The sequence below is a fragment of the Callorhinchus milii genome, unplaced genomic scaffold, assembly GCF_018977255.1.
Source record: "Callorhinchus milii isolate IMCB2004 unplaced genomic scaffold, IMCB_Cmil_1.0 Scaffold4, whole genome shotgun sequence".
In the NCBI taxonomy this organism is placed as follows: Eukaryota; Metazoa; Chordata; class Chondrichthyes; order Chimaeriformes; family Callorhinchidae; genus Callorhinchus; species Callorhinchus milii.
The window spans coordinates 62,882,137-62,905,612 of record NW_024704745.1 but is presented as its reverse complement, the minus strand read 5'-3'; the positions used below and the strand labels follow the sequence as shown (position 1 = coordinate 62,905,612).

The window sequence follows — 23,476 nt, the reverse complement described above, 5'->3', positions numbered from 1 at the left end:
ACAAAGCATGGAAATAGGCCCAACTAATCTGTGGAGTTTATACTCCACACAAGTCTCCACCCACTCCTTACTCCTTCTATTCCACTCTTCCTCACGTAAAGGTCTAGCTTCCTCTTGAATGCATCTATACTATCTGATTCAAACACCATCTTGGGCAGTGAGTTCTATAAACACACTACCGTCTGTATGAAGTAGTTCCTCCTACGTTTTCTTTTAGATCCCTGAGTTGCTCTTATACTGGTGTCCCCTGGTTAAGGACTCCCAAACCGGAAGGGCAGCCTATTTATGCAACCCTTATTGAACCCTTTTATAATTTTAAACACCTCTATAAGGTCCCCTCTTACACATCTCTTCTCTAGCAAAAAAAGGCCAATTTTAGTCAGTCTATCTTGATAGCAGTAACCTGTCAGCCCAAATATCATCCTAATTGACCTCAGCTGTACTACTTTCTTTGCGGCTATATCCTTCCTATATTATGGAGAACAGATTTGGACATAATATTCCAAATGTCAACCAACTACAAATTCAACCTTACCTCCTCACTTTCTTTGTTCTTTTAATTCTCTTAGGTTCCTACCATCTAGCCTATAAATGGCTTTTTTATTTTTTCTACCAAAGTGAATTCCTTTGCATTTTTGTATATTAAACTTGATTTGCTATGTGTCTGCCCCTTTTCCTAGCCTGTTATGTCTTCCCATATTCTTCTGCAATCCCCTTCACCACTTACCACAGTACAACAGATGGCCAATTTGGCACATTGATGACGTACGCAGTGGGACAGCAACAGACCTGCCCCGAGCATATGCCTTGCCTGCCGTCCTTCAGGTGAGACTTTAAACCAAGAACCTGTCTACTTCTTCAGGTGGAAATTAAAGATCTCTAGGCACTATTCGAAAAGAGAAAGGAGTTTCTCCTGGTGTCCTGGCCAACAATCCTCCAAATAAAATTGATCATGGGTGTTTATGCGACATTGATAATGTTTAACACACATTTGCCCACAAAATATCTTGACAATGCGAAGGGTACAAATGCAAAGATTATTATGATTATTATTATTTTATGGACGTTCCTTGTGTGGGATTTCAAGACACCAAATGTGAATTTGCAATTGTGCTGGCCAAATACTACAACAGCAACTTACATTTGGATAGTGCCCTTCAAGATGGATAATGTCTTAGTGTGCTTCACAGTAGTAGGGTCGGATATCAAGCAAGGGAGGAGTGAGAAGTGACCGTAGGCACTGTCGACCAAGTAGGTTTTAATGTTGGATTTAAGAATAGGGGATGAAGCGGAGATGTAGAGGCAGGGTGTTATAGATATCAGAGACATAGTGATTAAAGGCTTGACCATCGATGGTGGTGCAGTGGGTTGGGCACCTGCAGCAGGTCTTTGTTAGCTGAGCGCAGAGGGTGAGCAGAGGAGTGGAATATGAGAAGATCAGAGAGATAGGGAGGTGCTAGGGTGTGAAGGGCTTTTACGTGAGGATGACAACCTTGAAGTTGATCCGTGGCGAGACAAAGGCAGTGAAACCTGGGAATGTTTGGGGTGATGGGAGTGCGGAGCTTGACACAGGTTAGGATATGGGGTACCATCTAGTTTTGTATCAGCTGCATCTTGTAAATCGAGGAACTGGGGAAAACAGGAAGGAAAGAACTGAGAATCAAAGTGGACGCAGAGGTTGTGCAGAGGTTCAGTGGATTTGAGAAAGAGATCAGGGAGTTCAAAGAGGTCAGAGCTAGGCTAAAGACAACCGAAGAAAGCATTTCCTTTGGATTTTTTCAATGATTTTTTTCAACAGAGAATGAGTGTAACACAAAATCCTTAATCAGACACACATTAAACACACTTGAAAGCAATGACTTCACATTGCATCCAAAGTTTGCTAATCATTCCGTGCAAAACAGATTTTAAATTGAATTTTAATTGAATAAGAACAACATTCTTCTTGGTTCCAGGAATTCTGCCTTGGAATTGCAGTGCACTAAAATATTTATTTTAGAATCACAATTCATTTTAGAATGTTTAATGAACAAGAAGCAGCCTGTTGTGGATATTTTATGAATATATCATCGAATGAAAAAAACAATATATTTCACCATCTGCTTCCTAAAATTCATTAGCTAATTTTGAGTATTGTGCTATTCCACAAATAACAGACCAGCACATTGATTTATACAATTATCTTTGACTCCTCAAATAAAAATACCAATAAAGACAAGATCTATAGATGTACACAATAGACATCCACAAAGTCTGACTTATCTGAAATGTATCATTTATAACACTCTACATTGGTTGACATATGTTTAGAATGCTTTGAGTCAAAATAATTTTTTAACATTTCTCTTTGTCAGATTATGAAAAATAATGTGAAAATCTGTGAGGATGCTCCAAATATAATTTAGGCAATGTTATGGTTGTATGTCTCTTCTGCAAATTTAACCAGTTTTTTTTCACAATGCCTTACATCCCTTCACATTTAAACCAGCTTGGAAATCTTGAAGGTAACTTGGTTACTTGCACCTCAGAAGGGTAACAACAGGTTAGGGTTTAGAACCTTAGTCATGGATATAATATACACAATGCCTTTAATACTAACTATACTGACTACAATAACATTAGTATTCTACAATAATACTCCCCTACACCAGGCTCCTCACTACCATCCTTGCTAGGCTCGTCTGAATCACCTACACATACACAGTTAATATTACTTTACAGATAACTATGTAAAACACTTGAGATGCTATATCAAATGCATTATTATTATTATTATCCCAGTGGATCAACTCTCAGAATCTTCAAGGAGGAGAAATTCGAATTGGGTCTAACCTTTCACTATTTTCTTAGCATTTCAGAGCTGAAGAATTAATCAAAAATAGGATTGAACCTCACTACCTCTGAAATCTCAAACCTAATCTGCCCATATCATCCAATTCTGGTCTATTGCTTGTTTGTCACTCACTCCAACCCACCATTTGGAGCCTTCAACTACTACAGCTCTGCCCTCTGGAACTCTCTGCTAAAACCTCTTGTCAAGCTTCTTCTCTGTGTTTTCAAAACCCTATTAAAAATGTATATTTTCCACCGTGCTTTTAGTCAGCATTGTTAAGTCTTTTGATTCGGTGTTCCCTATTGTTAAGCATTTTTAGATGTTCATTCTAGTTAAAGGCACTACTTTAAGAAAGACCTCCATCTCTATTACTTTAGGCTTTGGCTTCTCATAAAATGTTGCATTGGAAAGTTCTGATGCCTTTTCATGGCATAACTAAATGATTAATGTAAGACCTCAGGAATATTTATCATTTTACAGTCTTGGATTCATTTCTGAATTTCGCATTGCAGATAAATTGCCAAAGTAACATATTTCTAAGATTTCTAGCTAAAACTGAACTTTGGCAATCATTAATGACATTTTTATCAGGTTTTGCACTAGCAAAAAAATATTATGTTTTTACTGCCAATATGGAATAAAGCTATTAATAAAACACTACTCAGTTCAATTCTACTTTACTTTGTAAAAAAGTCTGAGATACAAAAATTAGAAATATTAAGTAAGAACTCCAAAACCAGGTTAATATATTCTACACATAACACGTGCAAACTTTCGTGAACATAGAATAATAACTTGTATTCATACAGTGCCTTTTACATAAATGTCTTGAAGGTCTTTACAAAATAAAATGTACTAGAAATGAATATTTTGTAAGCAAATATAGCATCTAATCTGCAACAACAACATCCCATCAACCACTAAAATTAGTGGACAGTTAAGTTCAATGGGTGAGTGAATTTGGATGAAGAGCACCTGTACCTTTGCATTTGATGTAACGTCTTTCACCATGTCAGGAGGAAATCTCAATTTTTTTTGCAGGATTTACTGTAAAATGCAGTGACTGTATATTTTATGCATTCTGTGTATACAAAGCCAAACTAACTGAGAAAAACTTTGGAAAAAATGATTGGGAGAGGTAAAGAATGTCAGTTTAGGTATACCTGAAGTGAGAAAGGGTTGTATAGTAGAAAAAATGTGTGAGATTAATAATTTTCCCTATAGCTTCTTGAAAATTAGTTAATACATAAGACATTGTTCACAACAGCTGTCCCCAGCTAACAGGCTTGAATTCTAATATAATTCAAATAAAGTATGTAATATGTGAGCTTCATTGGGGTGGGTGTTGAAAGTATCATTATTTCACTACAGGAGAACATGGGTAATCTGGGAGGTAAATGGAATCTCCTTGGAGCTGAGGTAACACCAAGGTGACATGTTTGGCAACAGAATGTTAGAACTGAGTTAACCTTCTATGGTAGTCTTTGTAGTCCAGTGCCTCAGCCAGGTGGGTCCGCACTACTCCAGGGCACTGATGATGACAAAACAGCCAGTCTGGCTTCTCATCAGGACCTGGAGGGGCATCCTGGTCACAGGGATTCTTCTGAGGCATTCCTCTTGGCCTCTGTTAACACTGCAAGTCATAGCCCTAATGGATAGGGTGGCCATAACTGAACAGTGTTTTCATAGGCAAGCCGTACAGATTTAGCTGGTTAAACTCCAGTGATATTCCAATGCACATTCTAGGTCCCCTAACCTTGGGGTATGCTATCTGTGCCTAATTCTCTCTGGAATTAGGCACCCAGGGACAGAGTGGCATTCCATTCCAGACAGGAAATTTCTATGTGCAGGTAGCATACACATTTGCAAATTTCAATCTGGTTTAGCTACTCTTAAGCACGGTGATTAATTTCCATATGTTTCAAACAACCGATTGTACAAAACAAATATTGATTATATGTACACCAAATATCCATATGTTCATTTATCTAGATTGGGCTCCAATGCTAAAATAGACATGAGGCAGTGAAATACTGAAAAAAAATCCATTTGTATGTGCACTAGATTACGCTATTCTGATTTCTCAGCATGGAGAAATTTGTGAAATTTGTGTTTATTCAATAATCTATTAAAGGAATAAAAAATGAATAGGCGTATAATAATAATAATAATCCTTGCATTTGATATAGTGCTTTTCACGTCTTCTAGACGTCCCAAAGCACTTCACAGAATATACTGTAAAGTGAATTGACGGTATATTTGTGGGCAAACGCGGCAGCCAATTGCGCACAGCGATGTCCCACAAACAGTCATGGATTGAAAATGACCAATTTATTATTGTTTTGTTTTGGAGGGATTATTATTAGGCATATACATAGATGTAGAGAAAGACATAGCGGTAGATAGAATGTTAGAGATACTCAGAGAGTGAGAGAGAAAAAGAAAAATAGAGACAGAGAAAGATACTGGCAAGGAAGAGTAATGAGAGAAAGAAGGGGTGGCACAGTGTGGGATAAGGCCTGGTGGAATATTTTTTTGTTTGCACTGAAACCAGCTTCTATTTTGTGTGATATTCATTTATCAAAATATTTGCTTATCTGCAATGGGGCCAATCCCAATTAGTATGGATAATTGTATTTCTAATGCAATTACAACAGCAGGGCTGTGATTTTCTACACTACATTATTTGTGTATATGTATGCATGTAAAAATGTAAATATGTTTGAAATTGAAGGGTAAAAAGTTATATCTAGCAGCAATGAATTATTTGTTAAGTCCACTTCATTAATGAATTGAATAATTTTCTATTTCACACAAGAGAATAGAAGAATGTGCACAAATAAGCTGATTTGATTGCCCTTGATATTCAATCATATCCCTTTTTTAAGGCTCTATGACAGTACAGGTAAACTGTGATATGTATCTTCAGTTTGACTGTATAGGGTAGCAATAGTCTTTTACCTACCCAAATTTTAAAAAAATCATCTTGATTTGGTATTTTTCATGGATGCATTTTCACTTAATACTGTTTAACAGTATTAAGTGAAAAATCATCAAGGGACCACTGATCATAGACACCTTTCCTTCAGTTGGTAAACGCCCCTGAAACACCTCATGTTACATTAATATAATATTCTTGTTTGATTACCATTGCATTGAATCTCAAGGGGATAAGTGAATCATCATCTTCCTAAGAAGATACAGAAGTTGACTCAATGTTCTCAGATGCTTTATTGTTAGTATCAAAGGGCCACTATGCTTTGACTCCACTTGCACCATTTTGGACAAATTGAAACTGCCTTGGTTCACCATGCCTGTGTTGTCCACGGTTTCTTTGTTTTGTTGTGAAACAATACTGTTTAGAAAGTCAAACTTTGGTTTCAAGATTCCATGTTCAAACAGATAGTTGGTCAGGTGGGAAATGACAATGATGCTCAAAAGGGAAACTAACATTGCCATGCTTTTAAAAGGAAACCTTTGAATATACAATTGTTGGTTGCTTTCATCTAAATAACATCCAGGATAACAGACAAATGGGTCCAGTTGTAAATATGGTTCGCCTCCACTGATTCGCAGGATTAACCCAAGAAAGAAACCAACAATTGAGCCGTATGCATTGCTTGATTTGATAAAAAGTACTGATACCAACTGAGGAAAAAGAATCACATAAACAAAATCCGAGCTCAGATACCACAAACCATAGACAGAATTGGACAGCAATGCCAACACTGTTGAAATTAGTCCAAATACGCATATGCTGATTCGCATGACCCACTTCATTTCATTGTCTGAAGCCTGTAACAAATAAGTTATATTGTGAAAAACCATCACTTGTGGTGAAATGAATATTATAAAATGAATGAAATGTTTATTTTTTCAAGTTATTCAAATATTATTATTTGAGGAATAAATCTCATTTAATAATACAGTACTTAATACTTGCATTTGATATATCTTATCACATTGTTGAGATGTCTCAAATCGCTTCACAAGATGTACTGTAAAGTGATGCAATTGTGTGTATTTTGTGGGCAAAAGCAGCAGCTAATTCGCAGATAGCAATGTTCCACGAACAACCATGGAGTGAGTAACCAATTTAATGTAGGGGATTGTTGGCCAGGACACTGGAGAAACTCTCTTCTCTGTTTGAATAGTCCCATGGTTACGGTTAGTTTATGCCTGAACAGGCAGATGGGACCTTGGTTTAACATCTCATCCAAAGAATGTCATTTCCAACAATGCAGCATTCCTTCAACATTACACTGGAGTGTCAGCGCAGACAATGTGGTTCCCAAGTCCCGAAGTAGGGCTTGAACTCACATCCTCCTGATTCAGAGGCAAGAGTTCTACCATCTGAACCAGGCTGACACATGAATGATAATGGTAGCTCAACGGCCTTTTGACTAAAACATACTTATATAATAACAGCAACAGAATTACATTTGTATAGTGTCTTTCACGTCGGTTTAATCCAAACAATGATACTAACAAAAGTCAATGGTTTTAATCTATGTAAACATAGAAATCTATATTACAGAGGAGACCATTCACTTCTATTAACTTTCTCAACTTTCTAAAAAAGCATTTTGTCATACGTTCTGTTTTGTCTCCATAACTTGTAGCTCAATTGTAAAGATGATTATTATATAACGGAGCACAAGTCCTTTCTTAACTCATCAATTTATTTACTAATTGTTGCTCAGTGGTTAGAGCACTTGCCTCACAAGCGAGAGGACCTGGGTTTGATTCCCGGGTAGGGCGAAATGTTGGGCTGTTTCATGTTATGTGTGTACAACAACAATAAGATTACATTTGTGTAGCACCTTTCATGTTGGGAGGATGTCCCAAGGCGCTGGACCGTGTACAGCATTTCAGACCCGAGCTGGGGTCAGAGAGGGAGAAGGGAGGGGAAGGGCAGGGGGTGACCGATGGCAGGGTCGAAGAGGAAGGTTTTGAGGCAGGACTTGAAGGAAGCTTAGAAGGGGGCGAGGCGGAGTGACTGGGGGATGGAATTCCAGAGGTTGGGGCAGAGTGGCTGAAGGCTCTTCTACCAATGGTGGGACAGGTGGGTCGGGGCACATGGAGCAGGCCAGAGCCGGCTGAGCGGAGGGAGTGGGCGGTTTGGTAGGGGTTAGGAGGTTGCAGAGGTAGGGTGGGACGAGGCCATGGAAGGCTTTGTAGGTGAGGACCAGGATCTTGAACTGGATCCTCTGAAGGATAGGGAGCCAATGGAGTTGGGCGAGAATGGGGAAGATGGGGTCATGGAGTTTTGTGCGGGAGAGGACATGGGCTGCAGAGTTCTGGATTATCTGCAGTGGCGGAGTCAGGCGATGTTACAGAGGTGAGGGAAGGCAGAGTGGGTCCTGGCTTGGATGTGGGGAAGAAAAGACAGTTGAGGGTCGAACAAGACACCTAGGGTCCTGACTGGCTTGGTGAGTTGTAGTGTGCAACCATGGAGGTTGATGTTGCCAGAGCCTGAGGCACAGAGGTGCTGGCGCGAGCCAATCAGGAGGGCCTCAGTCTTGTTCACATTCAACTGGAGGAAATTTGCCCTCATCCAGGAATTGATGTCCGACAGGCAGCCTGTCAGGACAGTATTGTACAATGTATTTAATAATTTAATAAATCAATTGGCTGCCGTGCTTCACCCACAAAACAGTCACTACACTTTATGGTATATTCTGTAAAACGGTTTGAGGCACCTCAACTATGTGATAAGATGCTATATCAAATGCAAGGATTAATATTATTATATATTAAGTATTTCTGGTTTGTAAGTCCTCTCAGGGTAGTATTGTGTGTGAATTAGCTATTTCAAATCCTGAACAGAATTGAATTAACTTTTGGAATCTCACATAATATAGTTGATGGAGCTAATGCTGGATTTTACATTGCAGCACTCGGCTCACTGAAATTACTGTACATTAACATATTCAGGTTCAAAGATGATAAGCATCAGAGGATGCTAGGCCTATAATTGATCTAATATTTCTTTAATCATGGTACTGCTTGATTTCCTGTTTCGCAACTGCAGTTTCTTTACTCCACATGTGTCTGTTTACCCAGCAGTAAGCAGAAACCCGGTTGTTAGTCAATTGGCGGATCACTTTGCTGAGGGTAATAACCCCTTATAAAAAATAATAATAATAATATGGTCACTCAACCCATGACTGTTTGTGTGACACTGCACGTTTCGTTCACAAAATACGCAGTCACTCCAAGTTAAAGTATGTGAAGCGCTTTGAGATGTTTCAACGACGTGATGAGGGGCTATATCAAATGAAAGGATTATTATTAATGTTATTATTATTATTATTATTATTATCTGAATCCTCCATCCTGGAGTTGCTCATGGCTGAACGGAGCCGCTCGAGATACAGAGTAAGGAGAACCAGCGGCAACCAGCACGGCATTTTGCCTGGATTAATGGGATTTTCATTCAAATTAACAGGCATATTTTAAACAGGTAAGAATACAAATGAATCGGGGTTGGGTGTTTCATCCGATTTACTCAGTGTTTGGGGTTTCTACACCTGGGCCCGGGGAAAAAGTAGTAATGATTTGTATTTTGTAATTGATTATTAAAACTAGTTTGATTTATGGGTTTGTATGTGCAATGTATTTTTCCATACACTTATACACTTAGAAATTCTACACACACCAACAGCTACCTTTACATAAAGACCACTTTGGTCCAATCCGCTGAGTGTTTGCTGAAAACAGGCTTGATTGTTTTTTTCACACTGGCTCTCTCACTTTTTCAGACTTGTGTATGTGAATCCTATGTCTCTCTGTTCTCCAACTCTTTTTAAATTTTTACCATTTACTGTATATGTCTTTCCTTATTCTTCCTCCCTTCCTGTATTGCCTCACGCTTTTCAGCATTATATGTCATTTGCTATCTATCTACCCAATCCAGTGACTATTTATACTTCACAGTTAGTTGCGGTCCCTATGTCATCTGCAAATTGTTACCCCCTTTCCAATACTTGAGCCCAAGAATAACAGTGAACAACTGCACTTAGAATTTAGAACATGACGATTCATTTTACGGGGTGAGGCTGTTTCAATTCTCCTCTTGTCCTCAACTCAGTGAAGTACAGACGGGATTCATTGTTAGCATTCAATCACAGTTTCTGCTCCCTTTTCAGCGACTATTTATTTATTTGCTCCTTTTCCACTTCCTCTGAAAATAACACCTACATCTATAATATTTCTCTTGTAACCTTGTCTTACCTGGCGCCTGATTATAAGTTGGTAGACGTTCCGAGTAAACATAGAACTTGCAGATAGGATACATGAGTCCGCTGATGACATCACGGCAGCAGAGACTGCTCCAAGGCCAAAAATAGAAATGGTTGGCGGACAAAGATAATGGATCACTATTGGCAAAATCATATCAGATTGATTGCTGTTCTTAGGATCTGGTAAACCATAGGAAGTCTGATTCCAGTCTATGTGGAGAAAAAGAACATCTGAATGTAAATCATGCTTGCCCTTCAGATAAAATAATCTGCATTTGATATAGCATCTGTCACATCAGGAGGATGTCTCAAAGCGCTTCACATGATTTACTGTAAAATGTAGTGACTATGGTATGTATTACAAATGTAGCAACCAATTTGTTCATAATGACCTAAAGTCATGAAGTGAATGATCAATTTTATCTAGGGCATTGGTGGCCACGACACTGTGAGAAACTCCTTTTTCTTTTTTAAATAGTGCAATGGGATCTTTAATATCCACCTGAAGAGGCAGACAGTAACTCAGTTTAACATCTCATCTTCTATCCTATCTGCAAATGATGGCATCTCCAACAATGCAGTGTGTCCTAAGCCCTGCACTGCAAAGTCCCAACATGTGGCTTGAATCAACAACCTTCTGATTCAGAGGCGAGAGTACAACCAAATGACCCAGGCTGACACTTGATTCAAACTATTCATCTGCTTTTAGATGAATACTGGATATGGAAAAATATAAATGTTTGGCACCTTTGTAAGTAACGTTTGTGGTAACATTTGGCACAATTATTTTTTCAGTCAGACCACTGTGTCATTCCTGTGAAGTGATTTGACATGCGAAATGTGGCAGCCAATTGCGCACAGCAATGTCCCATGGAGTAAGTGACCAATTTTATTTGGGGGATTTGTCGGCCAAGTCACTGGGAGAAACTCTGCTCTGTTTTGGAATAGTACTATGGGATCTTTAACATCCATCTCAACAGGCAGATGGGACCTCAGTTTAATGTCTAATCCAAAAAAAGAGATCATAGTTTACTGAAAAGATTACATTACCAGTTGACGCGGCTATTGCACCGATAAGTATGGATGGAATTGCCATTATCGCGCAGCCAAAGGCGGCCGCAATAGATAGGAGTTTTGCAGAGCTTACAGAGGATGTTGCGAGAATTCTCTGATAGTACACCTGCCATGGAATTCCTCCCAGTATCTGAAAAAGAGGAGTTATTAATTGCACCGTAAGATCACTGTGTAAATATTATTGTGTTGCCAACATCATGGTTTAAATTGAGACACAAAATATAAATTAATACTGCTAGTTATGATATGAAGCAAGGTGTGTCAAACTAATTTGGCCTTTGTGGACAGATGAGAAGATAAACATGAACCATGATGCTGGGTAGGCTGATTTATATTTATATTTAAATTTCCACCTACTAACTGCACCACATTATTTATTTTCAATTGTCTTTAGTAATGACTAATTACATATTGCTGTGAAGTTTAACATACAAACATCAACTAATCAAGTTACAAGAGAGCCTATGTGTTGGAATGGAATGCACACTCTCTCCCTGGAGGGATGCAGGCTGCTTACCTAATTCTGGAAAGTATTAGGCACATTATCAAATGTAAGAATTATCATCATTATTTATAGTAGTCCAAAGTATTATTGATGGATGACCATCCTGTCTGGATGTAAAATATAATTTGCACAAAAAAGAGCCAAGGTTTGGGGACCCCAGATGCAGAGTGTGCTTTAGGGTACTGCTGGAGTCTAACCAGCTTGTCCAGCTTGGGCTATCCTACCCATTAGGGCTTTTGCTTGCAGGGTTAACAGAAGTTGAGTTTGTCCTTCCATGAGCCAGCATGGCTGTTTTGCCAGCAGCTGAGCCCTCGTTCAGGTACAGGATATATTGTAAAGTGTGATGACCGTGGATTTTAAAGGGGAACAATATCGCGTTTCGCCCACAAATATACGGTCAATTCACTTTACAGTCTATTCTGTGAAGCGCTATGAGACATCGATAAGATGAGAAAAACGCTATATCAAATGCAAGGATTATTATTATTATCAAATATCTTGGAATTATGTTTGGTTTTCATGCTTATCTTATTGGAGCCAGATCAAAGCCAAGGAGTCTTCTCTCAGGCAGTTATTTTTAGACAGAATAAGAGGCTCAGTGGTCCCTCAGAAACTCACATCCAAAACTTGGTTGCAAGTCCAGTGCTCAACCAATATTTCACGTGGGCTGGTCTATATTTTACAATTATAATATGAATAGTAATAAACATTAACCACATGTGCCATACCAATAAAAAGAAGTTGTCGAACCACAAGAAGAGATCTACTTTATCTATATGTCCAATCCAAGACTCCTGGTATACCTCCTTCTTTGCAGTGATGCCGATGTTTGTAACTGCTGGATGAAGCATGGCATTGGGTATACTTAGCCACTGAGAAAAGATAATTGAAATATTACCATACTGGCTTTATGTAACCAAGAAACAACAACTTATGATCATACAGTGTTCTATTCAGATAAAAGTAAATGTTTTAAAGCTTTACCGAATTGAAGTTAAATGAATGTTGGTTGTATAGGCCAAAAAAGCTCCACAATTCTTTGAGGTGGTCGAGACATAAGGGGCGTGGGGGAATTAAGGGGAGTTCCTTTAACCTCCAGTTGAATCAGAGGCTGATGGAACCTGAATTTTGGTTCAATCAAAAAGAATATGTGAAATACATTATATTTTAGTAAATATAAATAAAATAGACCAGAAAGGGGTTGGGCCACTTAGAATTGAAAGTGGAAAATTGGTGGTAGAGGAGCAGAGTGGTTTAATGAATACTTTGCCTCAATTTTCACTTAGGAGAGCAGTACTGCAATGGTAGAATTAAAGGATGGAACTTTGGAACAGCTACTTGGGATAATAAATAATAATAATCATTGCATTTAATATAGTATCTTATCACGTCAGAAGGATGTCTCAAAGCGCTTTACAGGAATTACTTGGAAATGAAGTGACTGTGTATTTTGTAGGAAAATGAGGTAGCACAATTGCTCCTAGCAATGTCCCACAAAAAAACGTGAAATTAATGACCATTTTTATTTTTTGATTTTGTGGGACACTGAGAGAAACTCCCTTCTCTTTTCAAATAGTGGCATGGGATCTTTAACATCCACCTGAAGAGGTAGGTTAACGTCTCATCTGAAGGACGGCACCTCTGACAATACAACACCCCATCCCCCCCTCTCACTCACACATACGCATTGCATGTGCGCACACACACACACACGCACACACAAAGTTTGCCACACATAGTTAGGTTTTAGCACTTCTGTCTTATTCATCAACTTCTTTTTTAAGTTTAGCAGTTTAGTAATCTATTGTATAGTCAAATATTCAAATGTGAATAAATCATTCAACACTTAATTCTTGTTTCTTGGTTACTCTACTTAACATCTCCTTCCCCTTCTGCACCAATGAATTGGTCAGACAACAAGTGGAGGACTGTGTTCAGTTTTGGGCACCTCACTTCAGGACAGATGTTAAGGACTTGGAGGAAGTGCGTAGAAGATTTATGGGAATGATAACAGATATGAGGAGCTACAGATATGATGAGAAGCTGGAGAAGTCGGGTCCATTTTCATGTAGCAGCAAAAGTTGAGAAGTGACCTGATACAGGGGGTGTACAAAATTATGAGTTTTGACAAGATAAATAGCAAGAAACTATTTCCACTGATATAGGAGTTAGAAACAAGAGGACATATATATATATTGTCAAAATAAAAGCAAAATAAGAATAATAATCCTTGCATTTGATATAGTTCAGAGTTTAGGAGAATTTTATATGATACATAAATGCGACATGAGAGCTTAGGAGAATTTTGTTCATGCAGAGAGTTATGGAATACCATACCAACTAAGTGTTAGAGAGTCAGAGTCCATTGTGTGTTCAAGAGGGAACAACAACAACAAAATTATATTTATAGAGCGCCTTTCACAACGGGAGGATGTCCCATCGTGCTGAACAGTCAGGGGTCAGGATCCGAACATGGGGGAGGGGTGGGGTAGGGGTAAGGAAGGCAGAGAGGTGGGAGGGAGACTGAAGGCATGATCGAACAGGAGGGTCTTGAGATTGGCCTTGAAGGAGACAAGGGAGGAAGCGAGTGAAGGAACTGTTGGATGGAGTTCCAGAGTGTGGGGGCAGAGAGGCTGAAAGCCCGGCCACCGATGGTAGGGTGGGTCGGGCGGGAGACATGGAGCAGACTGGAGCCCGCTGAACAGAGGGAGAGGGCAGGTTGGTAGGGAGTCACAGGTCAGAGAGGTAGGAGGGGGCAAGGCCATAAATGGCCTTGAAAGTGAGGACGAGGATCTTGAACTCGATCCTCTGGGGAATGGGGAGCCAGTGGAGTCGGGCGAGGGTGGGAGTGATGGGGTCACGGAGCCTGGTGCATGAGAGTACACGAGCTGCAGAGTTTTGGATGATCTGCAGCTTGTGAAGGGAAGAGTTGGGAAGGCCGATGAGGAGAGAGTTTCCATAATCGAGCCTTGAGGTGATGAATGCGTGGGTGAGGGTTTCGGCAGCCTGAGGGGTGAGGCAGTGGTGGAGTCTGGCAATGTTGCGGAGGTGGTGGTAGGCAGTGCCGGTCATGGCGCGGATGTGGGGAGAAAGGACAGTTCAGGGTCAAACAAGACACCCAGGTTCCTGACTGGCTTAGTGAGGTTGAGTGTGCAGCCGTGGTGTAGGTATACGAAAAATATAGGCTTGAAGGAGTAAAGGAATAGGGCTGGTAGTGGAACAGTTTGAACAGTTTGCTTTGAGGGCTGGTGCAGACTCTGTGGGCCGAAAGGCCTCCTTCAGTGTAAATTTCTATGATTCTATAAATAATAAATACGGTTCATTTCAATTATACATCAAAAGTCCACTTTCAAATAACTGCCAAGCTTACCAATCCTGTGAAGATAAAGAATAGTTGGACCACATCCGTGTATACTACTGAGTACAATCCACCTAGCAGTGTGTAAAATACTGTGATCACAGCAGAAATGATAACGGCGACTTTGACGTCAATCGCCGCAATAATACTCAACGTTGAACCTGAAAAATTGCTCTGGTTAATGTTGACCTCTTAATGCATATCAATAAATATAAACCTTTGTTTGCTTCACATTGAAATAAAAGCTATAATTTGTTATGTCTATGCAGAAGTGATTCACTGCAGTTAAACTTGTAACATGTGTGATCTTAAAATTAGAGGTAAACTGGGAAAGAGGTGAGAACAGAAACAATTTCTTCATACAGAGGGTTATGAAAATGTGAAATGCATTATCGAAGAAGGCTCCAGAGACAGAATCAATTGGAATGTTTAAAAGGAAAAACATTGGATAGATATTTGGGAAGTAGGGAATTAAGGGACATGGAGAAATGATAGGGGAATGGGATTAAAAGACCTACCATTATCTGATACTATAATAGGCTTGATGGGCTGTGTGGCTTCCTCCAGTTCCTGTGCAATTCAAGTTTTTTAATTTTTAAACTTAAAAATCCACAGCTCTGCACTCCAAGTACAACAACCACAAATTACAATTGCATAGCTCCTTTCACTTAGTAGACTGTCTCAAAGCACTTTACAAAGTCAGAGCCTGAGTTGTATAGATGATAGTGGGGAGGTGGTCAATGGCAAGGTCAAAGAGAAGTGTTTTTAGATGGGGATTTGAAACCAAAGAGGGAGGAAGTAAGGTGGAGGGATTTTGGAAGAGAATTCCATAGAGCGGAGGCAGAATAGCTGAAAGCTCATCCGCGAATGGTGGAACAGATGAGGGGCAAATGAAGCAGATGACCCAAAAATAGGGAGTTTAACTAAGAATGAAAAAGATTGTAAGCAACTTCAGGAGGACATAGACAGATTAGTTGATTGGGCAGAGAAACAGCAAATTAAATTTAGTGTGGACAAATGTGATGTTATATGTTTTGGGATGAAGAATAAGAGAGCAATAAATAGAATAAGAGAAGAATAAAAGAGTCAGCAATCGGGGTAAGGGGAAGTGGCAGACAACTGTGCCTGAAAGGATTGCCCTTGAGGCACATACACGTCTTCTGTACTGTACGTTTCTATGGTTCTAAATTTGTATTATATTGTACATACAATGAGGCATATACATGATGATTGGGAGAAAGTCTTTACCTAGTGCAGAAAGAATAGCTGCCGACCAGAACAGCTCACCCAGAACAGCAGGGATGAAGAGCATCCCTCCTATCCATTTGTTATAGATCTTCTCAAAGGGATCCAGCATGGTTAGATAACCTTGTAACCGCATGGGTTTAGCAAAAAACAACCCCCCTGCCAAATAGAGAAACAGCTCTTAATTTTGGATGGCAAAATTCATACCTAACTTAATTGGCATTTACAGTTACTAAAATCAAGGGCAAAAAATTGCCACTTAATCATCTTCCCTACCATTAATCTACTGCAATCCTGTAACCGAAAAAATCAGCAGGAAGTCTTAAAGCGCTTCACAGCTTAAAGCAAAGTTACTTTTTTTTGTGTGGGAGAACATGGCAGCCAATGGCAGCTAATTTGCGCACAGCAATGTCCCATTAAAAGGCTTGCCACTTGAGGATTTGTTTCCAACTTCCTGTTTTAATACCTTTGTCAGAAATGAATTAAATATTCCCAGTGGCAAACAAATGAACAATTCTAAGTTTTCCTCCTTGTATTATCTTATTTTCATCCTCCCATAACCATATCCCATCCTTGCAAGTCTCGTCCTCCATAGCGCCAGGCTCCGCGAGCACCCCTATCCTTGCTGGCTCCACTGACTCCCAGTACTGAAGCGCATTGAATTCAAGATCCTTGTCCTCACTTTCAAATGTCTCTATGGCCTACCTCTGTGACCTCTTTGTGAGCTCCTTCCACTCAACAAACACTGGCCTGCTTCATTTCCCTCGCCTGATCTGCCAATGCTTGTGGATGAGCTTTCAGCCATTTTACCCCCACTCTGGAACTCTAGCCCAGAGTGGCTCTTTGCCTTCAAAACGTGCCTTGCGATCTATCTTTTTGAATGTGCTTTCAGCCACTCTAACTATGGTCTAATTGGTGATTTATACAAGTCAAGCATCACCTCTTTGGTTTTATTGTCCATGCCCCAATTTACAGAATCTATTAGTTTAAGCTGGGTTGCTCTCTGATTGACCTGTTGCTAATTTTGAGCTTTGCCAATTAATAAGCTATTTATATTAGACATAGCAGTACAGCATTTTCAAGTAAGTGACAGGATAACTCTAATTACACAAGTGAATAAGTTAATATGTTTGACAGTATAACCAAATTATAGTGTTATGTAAAAATAATATTTGTCCTTTGTGTACTACTCTAAGATCGCCTTGGATATTGACTTTAATGCTTTCAAAATGTTTAGGCAACCAAAGCTAAATTATAAACTGTTTGAGTTAAATGGCCATGATATTTATTGACCCTGAACATACAGTTTAGATGGTTAATAATCCATAAATATTAAATATTTGCTCACTCCAAAACATTGCAAGAATCTAGTGGTTATTTATTAAATTATATGAAAATCATTATCAGTGTTAGTAATAATAATAATAATCCTTACATTTGATATAGTACCTTTCAAATCAGCAGGAAGTCTTAAACCGATTCACAGGATAAATCTAAACACTGTAAAGCGATGTGACCTGCAAGTTTATCACATCCAGGCTATACCACTCCAACTTTCTGATTACCAGACTACCTGCCTCTTCCCTTTACAACCTGCTGACTATCCAGAACCCTGCAGCTCATGGCTTTTTCTTCACTAGGCTGTGCGAGTCTATCACTTCCATCCTCCCCAGCTCAAGTGGCTCCCCATCTCCCAGTGGATCATGTCAAGTCCTTGTGCTAACCTTTAATCGATCTACGGTCTTATCTCTTTGCAATCTCCTTAAACCCTACCAACACGGCCACTCCCTCCACTCAGCGGACACAGCTTCATGACCGCTGGCCTAACCTCCCCACCATTGTGGAGTCCTGTAGCTCAGTGGTTAGAGCACTCGCCTTGCAAGCGAAACACCTATGTTCAATTCCAGGCAGGGCAAAACCTTGGGCAAGTTTCCTTAATCCACACACCGATTAATAATCCCTCCGAAACCAAAAATAATAATAAGTTGTTCATTTTCAAGCCACGACTGTTTGTGGGACACTGCTGTGCCAATTGGCTGCCACGTTTTGCCCACAAATATACGGTCAATTCATTTTACAGTATATTCTGTGAAGCACTTTGAGACGTCTAGAAGACGTGAAAAGCGCTATATCAAATGCAAGGATTATTATTATTATTATTATTATTATTGGCACTCTGGCTTTCAGTGATTCTGCCCCCACTCCTGGAACTCCATCCCAGAGTCCTTTTGACTCATCCCTTTCTACACCTCCTTCAAGGTCTGCTTCAAGACCTTCCTCTTTGACCACACTTTTGGCCATCTTTCCCCCTCTTTCCCCGATCCCCTGGTCCTAACCCCCAGCTCAGATGCAAACACTGGACTTACCAATGCCTTGGGACATCCTACTGATATGAAAGGTGCTATATAAATGTAAATTGGTATTGGATTATATTGTAAACCCATCATCATCCTTAAGAATATCCAAACCAGAGTTCAATGCATTCAATGTATGCATAGAATTTTTTGTGGATTGGAATGGAATGCGCATTCTCTGCACGGAGGGACGCATTTTGTTTACCTGATTCCAAAGAGTATTAGGCACAGGTTAAGAGCCAAGGCTTTGGGGCCCCAGAGTGTTCGTTGGGTACCTCTGGTGTCTAACCAGCTAAAACTGTTCATCCTCCACCGAACACCCACACCAGTCTTAGGCCCGGGATGACCTATGCCTAACTAGCCCCTCTGGTTAACTAGTTGCTGAGTCCTTTTCCCTTGGGTGATGATTTATCAGGAGTTTACTATAATTCCGATAATCGCTCTTTGTTAAAGCTTCCTGCAAAATAGCATCTCGTTCATTGTTATAGGCATCTTTGTCCACAGATTGCTGATGATATAAATGTGAATGGCTGATACTGTACTTGATTTCAGTTATAGATTTGTTTTCATACCTATAAACAGGCTAAGCGCATATCCAATTGGAGCCTGTGCCCATGCCAAGCCGTGCCCAGGGATGTAAATTGCCTCTGCTGTGCCATTGATATATCCACCACCAACCCAGGTCGCTGTAATATGAAATAAGTAAACAATTGTTCTAGAGCAGCACAAAAACAGGCGAGAGAGGCATCTACAAATTGAATACAACGGCTACAGAATGTGAATTGTGCTGTACAGTCAATGGTGACAACATATACATTCTAACATCAGTTTATATATGAGATTAATCTTAGGTCTTATAAACTGCTGGAAATGTTAAAAGGAAACTGTGAGAGGCAACACACAAAATACAAGCAAATGTTGTACTGAAAGATCTAAACAATTTTTAAAAAGTGGGCAAGGTACTGCAAATGCTGGAATTCTGAAATAAAAACAAAAGTCGCTGGAAACACTCAGCAGGTCAGGCAGCATCTATGGAGAGAGTAAGCTTAATTCTGACAAAAGGTTATCAATCTGAAACGTTGATTCACTTTCCTCTCTCCATAGATGCTGCCTGACCTGTTCAGTGTTCCCAGCAAACTTCTGTTTTTATTTGTTTTTAACGTGGGTGTGAGTTAGGGTGAGGCATTTAGGTTTACCTAAATTATCAACACTCAAAAAAAACTTTGACTGAACAAATTGAATTTTGGCTAATTTGTAATATTTGATGATTAATTAATAGGAACAAAAAGCGACAGGGCTAAATCTCTAAAGGTACATTGCTTAATTTATCTATTATAGTAATCAAATTTACACATCTACAAAAACTGGTGATTAACTTTAGTCGGAATTGCCATCTCAAACATTAATGTATTGCTTCTTCTGCACAATATAAAGACAAGGGAATAAACATTCAACAATTGCTATTCTGATTGACTTAATCTTGTACTTAGGGATAATGGCTAGCTCTTTGGATAGCTCTTTTCAAAGAGCTGGCACAGACAGGGTGGTCTGAAAGGCCACCTTCTGTGCTGTATAATTCTATAATTCTATGAATGTACAATGTTAGTATTTTTTAATGAATACTCACTTGAACACCTAAGAAGAGTTAAAGCAACGATAAGACCTTCAGAATAGCATAACTTCAGAATATGATAAAAGACGCTCAAGACTCACCAGTCAGGGTGAAACTGCCAATCAATACTCCAAGGTCTCTTCCTCCAACTATGCTCCTTTCCATAAAACCAATGCCTCTTTCTACTCCAACATTTTTAGTTCTCCAAGCAGCCCATACCCCAACCAACAAAATTAAAAAATAAAACAAGGCGACACCTATTATTCCTTCAATCTGTAAACTCATATTGAGTTATATAACGTAGCTGATGAGGTTCGCCAACCATGGAGATCTGAAGGAGAAAGAAAATATAAATGCATAATACTGTATTTTTCGTTTTAGACCAGATTATAGAGCAGTTCACCACGAGGTCCAGGTCGGTTTTTTAAATGTCTACTATATTTGCAATACTGTGCAGTGTATCTCACGTTTCCATGTCTGTAACGTGTGTACAAGTATAACCTGGTGGGGAAGGTGTTCCAGTGTAGGATGTTCCTTCCAAAACAGCCCTGTTCAGGAATGGGCTTTAATCAGGAATTCCGCTCAGAGACAGTGAACTCAACGAACAGACAGACACAAGTCACCAGAAAGGTTGTGATGGCAATTATTGGCGGAGTATCTGCTGTGTGGACGCGGCTCAGGAACACAGCGGCTCGAATCAAAACATCTCAGCTCTGCTCAACCTGATGTAGTTCTGAAGATCGACCGTTTGTAACTGTAACCTGTAACTGCCCGTCTGTGTGAGGGCGGGAACTGGAGATATATATATGTATATAACCCGCCGGCAGCAGCTTTAATGTACAAGATGGGGATCCAGAATTAACCTCATATATAGCTGAACACTGCCGAATACCCGACAACATCTCATCCCAATAATGTTGGACTAAATGGTCCGAAAAGATGTCCAGGGCTGGAGACCCAAGTGATGTTCAGGAAAGTGAAGCTGCTGTTTACTGGAGGGGAACCTGGACATGAAGCCAACAGATGGAATCAGCCTTTTTTTTTGTGGTGAGGAACTTGGCTTCAAACATCAGCTGCAAAAGGGAAACACAACCACTGCACAAACGCTTGTGACGTTATTCCAACAAAGAGGGTTTCTTTGCAGCAAATGCACAGAGAAGGTGATCACCACTGGACTTACCTTTGGGGGGGATTGTGTTGCCCTGTACTTGGGGGCGCATGTGGTCCCTTTGGCTCCCGACAGCAGATGGTCAATCGGCAGCAGTGGTTTGGAGAGGGGATCTCTCGGTGTCTCCGGTAACTGACACTTTTCAAATGGCTTTGTATAAAGGAGGGGTTTGGGCAGCGGTTCCAGAAGAGGCGAACGTCACTGAGATGTGAGTGAGGGCTCCATGTGGATGGTTCTGGCGGCTCCAGGGATGGCCTCAGACTGGGGTGAGGGGCTTATTGCAGAGCAGAGGGCAGAGGGCGGACAGGGATGGAAAGGACAATACGGGGGGAATTAATGTCATCATTTAAAATATATATATTTTAAAAATCTGCAAACTATACAGTCCCGAGACAGCTCAACGACGTGATAGGAGCTCTATCACATGCAATGCTTATTGTTATTATTATTATTATATTTAGTTATGTTACTGAGTGAATGTTGTGTGTTTTTCGATAACGTGAAAGTGATTATTTGTCCGTCAGCGTAATAAATCCCCAAATAAACGAGTCTAAATCCCAAACAGAAATAAATCTAAAGCTAAATTTAATTTAATTCTAAATCTGTATTGCAATAGATAGAAGAAAAAGTACAGTGGAGGGTGAGGTGTCATATAAAAGTCAAAGTTAACTGAAAGGAGTACTGGAAAGCAAAGAATTGTGAGAAGGTGTTAATGCACTAACCCGATCCACAGATAAGATAGTAAAGAATGTGTTTATGAAAAACAGAATGAATTAAGGAGGTTGTATGGTACAAGGATTAGTGGAGAGATTGTTTTGACAATCAGAAAAAAATAAAGTTGATATTCCACAGTACCTATATAAGAATTATTATGTAAGACCGTAATTATATATTATATTATTATAATATATCATTATATAATTATTAGATAAGAACATAAGAATTTGCGAGGTGAAATAAAACCGAGATCCATCTAGTTTGCCTTCCACCACCCAAGCAGTTGTATCCCAAACTATATACTCTATCCCGAGATATTATTTTCTTACAGAAATCTATCTAATTTGTTCTTAAAACAAACCCGAGGAACCTGTTCCATAAGTTTACTACTCACTCACTGAAGTAGTGTTTCCGCACATTTGTTCTGAATTTAACCCTCTTCAATTGCAGACCATGCCCTCTGGTTCTACTGTCCAGTACAAGATAAAGCAGCTTATCATGGTCTATATTATCTCGTCCCTTCAGAACCTTAAAGACCGTAATCATATCACTCCTCAACCTTCTTTTCTCCAGCGTGAACATGCCCAGTTTATCTAATCACTCCTTGTAGTCTATTCCCTCCATCCCCTCAATCATTTTGGTTGCCCTCCTCTGTATTCTCTCAATCATTGTAATATCCTTTTTATATTGTGGCACACAGTACTCCAAGTACAGTCTCACCAGTGATTATTAAAGTGGCAGGATTACCCCACTATTTCAGCTCAATCATGCCCTTTTAATACAGCCCAGCATCTGGATGCCATACTCATTGCTACCAAGCACTGTTGGGATAGTTTCAATTCATTAGCAATCAGGACACCCAGGTCCTTTTCATTTTCCGTACAGATTATTTTCTTTCCATTTAAATAATAGTCCCTTCCTGAATTTCTTGTCCCCATGTGAAGCACTTTGCATTTCTTTACATTGAATTTCATCTGCTATTGATCTGCCCAATTCTCCAAACTGTTCAAGTCCTCGTGGAAGCTATCCTGTTCATCTTTGCAGTCTACCATCTTCATTATCTTTGTGTCATCTGTAAATTTTCCCAATGTGCATGTGCATGATGAGTGTAATTTACATGCTAATCACCATCATTCAGCTTGCCATTTCTGACTTGAGATTGAGACAACAGCTGCTGGAAGGCATTATGTGGAATCCAGGTTCATGAACAGACAGGGTTCCACCTTGATTCGTATGCAGAGAGCAAAGATGATGCTCAAGCTCTGCACTTCCAACTATAGCTCAATCAATAATGATGTGTGTTGTTGTGGGTAGGAAGGAGGGGGAAGTTTTCTCATGGGTTACGTGCTGAGCTGAGCTGCTCGTC

At 39.7% G+C, this 23,476-nt stretch overlaps 1 protein-coding gene across 1 annotated transcript; it reads right to left on the bottom strand.

The window, feature by feature from the left end:
- Positions 1 to 5,995: 5,995 nt before the first annotated feature.
- On the bottom strand, positions 5,996 to 20,510 carry LOC103185773 (high-affinity choline transporter 1-like). The gene is made up of 8 exons (XM_007904447.2): positions 20,327 to 20,510; positions 19,186 to 19,299; positions 16,263 to 16,418; positions 15,027 to 15,175; positions 12,385 to 12,528; positions 11,128 to 11,281; positions 10,070 to 10,287; positions 5,996 to 6,628 (listed from the first exon to the last, which is right to left on the bottom strand). Exons 1-8 carry the CDS (start codon positions 20,508 to 20,510, stop codon positions 5,996 to 5,998), a joined length of 1,752 nt encoding a protein of 583 aa, XP_007902638.2.
- Positions 20,511 to 23,476: the final 2,966 nt, after the last annotated feature.